Source organism: Charadrius vociferus, unplaced genomic scaffold (genome assembly GCF_000708025.1).
Source record: "Charadrius vociferus isolate BGI_N301 unplaced genomic scaffold, ASM70802v2 scaffold481, whole genome shotgun sequence".
NCBI classification, from domain to species: Eukaryota; Metazoa; Chordata; class Aves; order Charadriiformes; family Charadriidae; genus Charadrius; species Charadrius vociferus.
The window spans coordinates 1,019,365-1,027,426 of NW_009646849.1; the positions used below are offsets into that span (position 1 = coordinate 1,019,365).

At 37.8% G+C, this 8,062-nt stretch overlaps 1 protein-coding gene across 1 annotated transcript; it reads right to left on the bottom strand.

The window, feature by feature from the left end:
• Positions 1-2,316: 2,316 nt before the first annotated feature.
• Positions 2,317-6,384, bottom strand: LOC104294548 (cadherin-9-like; the record flags this gene model as incomplete). Its single annotated transcript, XM_009894161.1, has 3 exons — positions 2,317-3,209; positions 5,954-6,170; positions 6,280-6,384. Coding segments are annotated over 3 exons (810 nt in total), but the record flags the coding sequence as incomplete, so codon positions are not given.
• Positions 6,385-8,062: the final 1,678 nt, after the last annotated feature.

The following is an 8,062-nucleotide window of genomic DNA, read 5'->3' on the forward strand; positions in this document are numbered from 1 at the left end:
ATGGGATGAGAAAACCTAGAGTAAGAGAAGGAGGGGTGCCTTTTTTTGATGCCCTTCTGGAGCTTCTGCTTTTCCCAAAGTACCACAGTGGTACCATGACATAATGATACTGAGGACATGTCTCTACCAGAGCATTCTGTGAAGTGACTTCTACAATACTTCTTTTTCCTTTCTGTCACTTCTTTCTGGAAAAAAAAAAAAAAAAAAAAAAAAAGATAAATAACAATATACAAATGAGATTGTTTCTATGCGGAAAATATAAATTCTAAATTACATATATATGTCTGCAAGGAAGAAGAATTCCTCACACCCTGTTTCCTTCATCCTGCCTCCACCAGTAGCCTCTCTGAGATCAGACTGGTACCCTTTGATGTGTCCTCCAACAATTCTTAACATTTTAAAAACTTACCTAACTCCACTGACATATACCTTGTCTGTATCTGTCCTTGCTTGGGGACAGATATATTTTCATTTTCCTCTCTCTTGCCATTCTACATCACTGTGCGATATTCATATTTCTGATGACAACTTACAAAATTGCTAAAAGCTCTCCAATCTATTGTGTTTGTCGCTGAAGATGAAGTTTGCGTGTACAATTTCTGTAAGTCGAGGAAGATTTTCCTACATTCTTGGTTTGGTTTGGTTCTTTTTCTCCCCTGCCCCTCATCATTTCTCTTCAGGGACATACTTTTATCATCCATTTTGTTCCTCCTATGCCATCTTAAGGCAGTGCCTTGAAGTTATGAAAAAAGTTATGAAAATTGCACTGAAAGACCAATGCATTCCTGTGTATTTTTGTTTTACCAGCAACACTGTTGAGAACATACATTCCATAAGTCTTTTGCTTTCACCTCCAAAAGACACAAAAAAGAAATATGCATTCTTATGCCATTGAGGTATACACTAATGTCTTGTTACTACATCATGTCTATGTACATGGATGCCACATGTTTGCAGGTTGTTTTTACTTTTTTGTGTCACTAAAGTTTTTTTGCTTGCAATGAAACGTTGCAGACCTGACGTGCAGCTCATGGTGAGCTGTTCAGGTGTTTGTTCAGAACCTCAATTCCCTGACAGTCCCCTCCACCTTCCCTCCCCCAAAAAACCCCAAGGACTTCAGTGTCAAAAAACTTGAGATGCATCCTTGGGGCTGGCAGAAGAACATGGCAGAGGGATAAAATAAATAATAATAAATAGATATTTTTGAGAAATAATGTGCAAGTCAACACAGTAGAGAGGAAAATATAACACACAGGAATGTGTTCCTGTATCTGGATGAAATAACCATCTATATGCACTTGGCTTTCCCTAAAGGTGGTGTTGTGAATGGAAATGCTGTGGATAGTGTACGTCCTATATTGTTGACATCCTTGATTCTTTTTCATATATTTGATTTTGTTGTGGTTTTTTTAATTTTTGTTTGTTTAAACAAATTTGAATAAATTTTGCAACTCTTAATTAAACCACACGTGATCCAGATAAATTCTTCCTACCTGTGTTGTGGGGAAAAAAAAAAAAAGTGCATTGCATAAAAGCTGGTCTAGCAAATAGATTTTAAACACAAATATATACTTGAAGATTGACTTTAATGCTTTAGAAAATATGCAAATGTATGGACTTCTTTGAAGGAAGAGAACACTAACATCTTTAATAAAATATTAGTTGGACTTTGTTTTTATTGCGTGGCTCACTTTGATTTAAAAAAGCTATTAGTAACATGTCTGATTTGCCTAATTGCCTGAAAACTACCAAATATGATTAGAATACAAAAGATTTCCTTTCATTATTGACATTAGCTTAATTATTCCGTTTTTTAAAAGGCATATTATAAAATTGTTTTCATATCTACCAGAATAAACTTTCATGTTTCCTTAAATCCCCAGGTATATATCTGTTAAATCCTCTCACTGGTCACCTGTTCATATAAGAAAGTATGTGGTGGAGAGTTTCATAATGAAACTATATTATTATGCCATATAGTAATACACATTGCAAGTCAGACTGCATTTATTTATAATCACTTTCTCAAAATATTTTTTCTTTTTTCTACACTGCATTCGCATTACAGAGCACTCTCTCCATATTGTTCTTACACAGTACATTTCAACCAGTAATCAAATTTAAGAAGATGCATTCAAAAATTAAGTATTGCACAATATGCAGTTTCCTTTGTTCAGAAAGATTGGACAGTTCTTTAAGATTAACAAAGTACATGAGTAAGTAGTGTTTTTATAAATACTAATTTATTTAATAAAAATACAAAAATATAAATATACATATATAAAAATATCATGATGAATCAACACACGGACATTCTTTAACTCAATAAATATGGCAGCAATAGCAATCTTTTTTAAAGTATATTTTTGAGACTATGTTACAATGCAGGTGCACACTGTCCCAGCTAGTAGGAAAGGTGATGCAAAGCAATTAAAAAAATTGTTTCCATCTCATTTTTAAAGGCACAAAAAGCCTTTTATTGTCTTTTCATTGTCAATGGAAACCTTTCATCAGAGGTTTCTAGGCAGAGAGGGTGAATTACAGATTTTTCAAAATCTAAATCATTCATATTCATTCACGTTGACTTATTGATTAAGCAAACCCTTACTAAGACAACACCTATTTTTTGTAATTTTTGTATTCCCAAAAGAGAGTAGGCCACTTTATCTAGTAACATAGACATGAATTGCACTAACACTGACCAGGTCACACATTACTTTCTCAGTCTCGATCACTGTCCTCTCCACCATACATATCTGCAAGTTTTTTAAACCGAGGTCCCCAGTCACTGAGGTAATCATAGTCTTGGTTGCCCTCCGTGGTAAGTGATTCCAGGGAGCTGAGTGAATTTGCTATGGAATCATTTCCTTCATAGGCGTATGTTGCTAATGAATCATAAGGAGGTGCAGCTGGGTCTAAATCATTTTCCTTTAACCTTCTATGAATAAAATCTTGGACATCAATGTTTTCCCAAAGAGGTGCAGTCCGTCTTATCTGAAATATAGTTTCTGGGATAACATCTCTTCTCATCTTACTTTCCTCCCTCGCTTCTGGATTTCTCAGTGCGCCAATGTCAAAAGCCTGAGTGTCTTCTTCCCCACCTCCTTCATCATTGTAGGTCACAATGTTGTCCCGAACATCATCCTTTGAGATGATCAAGGGTTCTTTCTTCCTCTGTCTCTTGAGAGCCGTAAACAAGACAACTAATACTGAAAGGAAACAAAGATGAATGAAGAAATGAGTAGTTAGAAATTAAACAAATGAGCAAATGTTTTGCATTATCTGTTGAACTGGAAAAGTTTTAAGGCTAGGATAGGATTTTTAGTGGGAAAATAGTGATAAAAGCTATCTCCAAGTTGAAGCTAATAAGGAAAAATATTAATGACTTTATAGCAGTCAAAAACTTACGCTTTTTTAAACCTATGGGAACAATGATTAAAATATTATATATTTGAAATAGGTACACAATTAAGCTGAAGTTGAAAGTATTGTCTTGCAATATATCATCCTAGTAGAGTTTGACTTAGATTTTAGTTTTGTAGAAGTACCACCTTCCTGGCAGTTACTAAGGGCAATTTCATCAAATGTAGTTCAATCTCCTTGGCAAAAGTAATTCACGCTCTTGAAAGCTAGTGATTTAGGTATTCCTAAGTGCCTAATTCACTTTTGAAAATGGGATCTACAGGTCTTTCTGAAAATAAGAACCTGAAGACCTTCAGCTATCAATATTATTGGCAACAGTACTTTTGGCTTCAATGACTGCAAGAATTGAAATCCAATCTTTGCTACTAAATGTTTCTTTTTAAAAACATGATCCCCTTAGTTTAAGAAACATTAGTCAAATAACTATTCCTTTTGGAGAGGTAAGGACTGACAGAAAAATGAAACTCTACAGAAGGAGATGAAAAACTGAACCTAAAATTTGTAAATACATTCTGGTGCCTAAATGCTATTGATTTCAGTAGGAAATCAATGCTTACTTGCATTCAAAAATATCACCCTAGTTCCAGTAGCTGCAGTAAATAGGGGAGGCCAGTCAGATCATCTGTCAATGAAGCATAACAGTGGTTGCCAAAACACACATTACAGCAGTGCTGAGCATGTTATTGAGTCTTGGAAGCAAAGTTTTTACTCTGATTGGCTTGAGTACTGGTGAATAAAAGAAGACTGGATATGCTGCGGGTAGGGAGAGGGGACCAGAGATCTTCCACATGCCATAGTACAATGTTGTCTGGTTTGTTTGCAATTTTTGTATCTGTACAGGAGCCTTTCCTTTCAAGTTTTCCTAATGCTAGACAAGTAGTAGCCCACTTAAGTTTAAGAACTTCATATACAAGAGTAGGACAGATCACTTCATTTTGAAGAAGTGTCTTTCACAGGCAGCTACTTAATATATCTCTCCTATTTTAGGCATAATGACACCAGTCTACTATTCTAACACACTCCATCTTGTTGAATAATTAAATAATATGCCAAGAACCACACTAGCTGTAGACTAACAATTCTGTTTAGATGCTCTTCAGCTTTATGCTATTCTGGCTTCAGCTATGTCTGCAGTGCTAAGCAGAGCAGGGTCTCTGACCCTGGGGACAAGAGACACCAAGCAGTCACACTTGTTTTGCATGGCACTGGTGGTCATAAGCCACGCTGATTCTTGCGCTAAAGCATTGCAGCTGACCAGAGCGATGTTTTCATAGTAAGCAAATAAGGATACGTGTTTTGTGGTACACATTTCATGCTCTGTGTAGGGGCATGAAGGGTGTCTTTGAAGACGCAGAGCCTGTTGACGGGGTATTAAGAACTATGCAAGGTTAAGAGACAGACCTGGCAGAGTTTGAACCATAATTATCTGCTGGAAGTGGAGCCCTGCAAGTTCTGCTGCTCAGACTATGCCTGGGCAACATCCTGGGAATTCCAAGCTGGCTCATGCTGAAACCAGGCCAGCAGCAATGCTTGAACCTAAGCAGTATGGACAATCAGTTTGTCAGAGCTCAAGTACCCTCCATTTCCTATACCCAACAGTACAGATATAGTTCCTACATATTGCCCCTCTCCTAACAACCTCTGGGGTCCTCTGACTATTCACTGGAGGTAGCTTGAATCCAGTCTAAAAACTGAAAAATAAATTATCTCCTTAGAATTATATAAACTGACACCGGTAAGCTTCTCACTACCCCCTTGGCAAGCTAAGTTTGCTAGGATAGGTGGAAAAGGAAAGAGGTTTTCCACAGACTATGACTGGAAAGTAGAGAAGATAGCATTTTTAAGGAGGCACTTCTCTGGTAAGCAAAACATGCAAATTTCAGTTTTTATGTTTTTAACACCAGGTTATGAACTAGCATTTATTCTACTTTCTTCATATATTCCCTCATCTTTCTAATGCTTCTGCTCTCCAACCACCCTATTTAACTTCTGTGCTTACACGTTATTTAATCAGCTGCTTTTGTACCACTTGCAAGCAATTGAACATTTCTCTTTCATGCTTTTGAGCTAAATATTTCCTGAGTATAAAAATTACAAATCATTCATGATTAAATATCTAGTATAATTGATATTTTTTTAACCACTGAGAAACTTATCACTGAGCTTCAGGAATACGATTTTTAAGTTCTGGATCTAAATGAAGAACTGTTTATAACATAAAACAATACTCAAATAACATGTTATCTAAAACTGAACCTAGATTTTCAAATTTATTTCATCTAAATAACATTGATAGTTTCATTCTTTTTGCACATTCTTCTGAATAGTAATGATGACAAACAGGCCATAGTAGCACCCTCTCCCACTCTCCCAGCTCATTTTCCATCTTAGATAACAGTTGATAAAATAAAACAAACACATCAGGTATCACATATTGTTCTGCACTGTCATGTGAATAAGGGGTTGAAGAATATAAGGGGTCTATAATACCTTTCCCTAGTCAATTAAACATCTCATCATAGGTACTTACCTAGCAGGATAATGATGCAAAGGAGAATGGCCACCAGTGCCCCCGTGCTGAGGCCCGCAGGGAGGAGCAAGGCCTCAGCGTTGCAGGACTGCATGTTCCCCCGGCTGTCGCAGGCGCACACACGAATGGTCAGCGTGCCAGTGCTGCTCTGGATCGGGTAGTCATTGTCAAATATTATGATTGGCAGGAGATAGGTACTCATTTCCTGCTGTATTATCTAGAACAGAGAAGCAGAAAAACAAAAAGGTTTCTGAATGAAGTTTTATGTGGTATTGGGGCTGGGGCAGTGGGGATGGTACCGGTCAGCAGTTACCTTTGTTGTCTACGATGGAGAAGTTTGGCTGAAGAGCAAATTCTGGCACCAACTCAAAGAAAAATTTGTGTCCTCGAGGAGGCTCATCTTTGTCAACTGCACTCACGGTCTGTATTAGCTATAAAGGAAACAGTATTTCATGCTGGTTTAGGAATCTTGTGTTTGAAAAAAAAAAAGGTCTCTGCTTTTCATGTCCAGTTAAAATCCAGCGAGTGCCTATCTGGAGACACAAACTGATGTCCTAGGCCAAATGTTCCCCACATAAACACAGGAAAAGTTACAGTAAGCAAATAGTTGTTGTGTTGTTTAATTTTTGGAACACATAACAGAGGATGAAAAGGGGCCAGTCCTCACTGCAAGACAGCCATGTGCTTTGATTTGTACTCAGTATCTTGCAGCAATACAAAAACAATTGCCCTTCTGAATAAGCCATAAACTTCCTCTGCCCTCATGTAGCAATGGCACAGAGTACTGTGTAAACCAGTTGTTAAGTCCGTCTAATCCCCAGTCCACCTCATCGGCTCCTCGCAATAAATTGGAGTACGGTACTGGCAGGGTGCTCAGTTCTCCTGAGGTAATAAAAAGCAATGCTTTGCTCCCTCTTAAATCGAAACCTCTGGCTGTGGAGCTTTATAGCTGCCCTAACAAGGCCACCCAAGCCCAGCTGGGAAGGAGTGATAACAGTGCCAATATAGGGTCAGAGTAAAATGGACTAAAAAAGAGGCTTCAGCAGTACCTCTGTATTGTGCAGGCTCCACTGTTGCATCAAAACACGCAAATATGTTTACTGATGTATACATAGACATACATATATGCTAGCAATTTGACTCTTTTTCTATCTCTCTGATGCCAGATTTACAGATAGAGGGTAAGGAAAACAGTTGCAGAACTGAAGAAGGAAAAGCTACATGGGAATAGCTGTTTTGTGAAATGACGTGCAACAATTAACACCAAGCCAGGCTGCACATGTCGTACTAGCTCCAGTGAGCTATATGAATGACTGCTATGTCCTTTGCACTCCCTAGCGAGTGTCGCACTGGAGAGTGACCTGTACTCCACCTTGGCTTGCAAGGACATGTTTGAGTTCAACCACAAGACGACAAAGCTTGGTGGCATGAGAATGGGAGTAAGCTTCCACTGAGGATGCTGCAACTCAGTACAGGCAAGTAAGTTCCTATGGCACCTAAACTTAAAGGCAGAAAGTGCCCAGCAGTCAGACTTGCTTCTTTCAAAGCTGTGAGAGAGCCAATGCCTGTCTTGAGGTTTTCAAGTGTTTCCAGTGTGTAGGGTGTCCTGAAAACCCACAGACATCAAAGCCACTTGTTATCAAAGACTTACTTTGCGGCTTGTTTTTCTGATATTTCCAGGGAAAGTACAGCATGACTTCTTCAAGAAATACAGTAATTGACAAGTAACACTGATATGATTTTTAAGCTTTGCAGCAATCAAGTAAGGGATGGCTTTTTCTTATGTACTTTCTCTGAACATCAGCTTGAGTGGGACTTGAGGATACAATTAAATTTTGGAGGGTATTTAGTATCTCTCAGGATGGAACTCTGTATTAGACAAATATAATTGTAGGGCTTCCAAAAATACTAAAATGTTTTTCTTACTGTATCATTCAGAAACCTGCTGCTGTATTGTGCTGTACTGCACAATGAGCATTTGCCCCATTTTTTCTAGTTAATTTTGGGGTATTTCTATTACAGCTAATAATATTAAGTTGTTATTAAAAAAAAACCAAAAACCAAAACAACAAAAAAAACCAAACCAGAAGACAAAACAGAAGAGAAGAT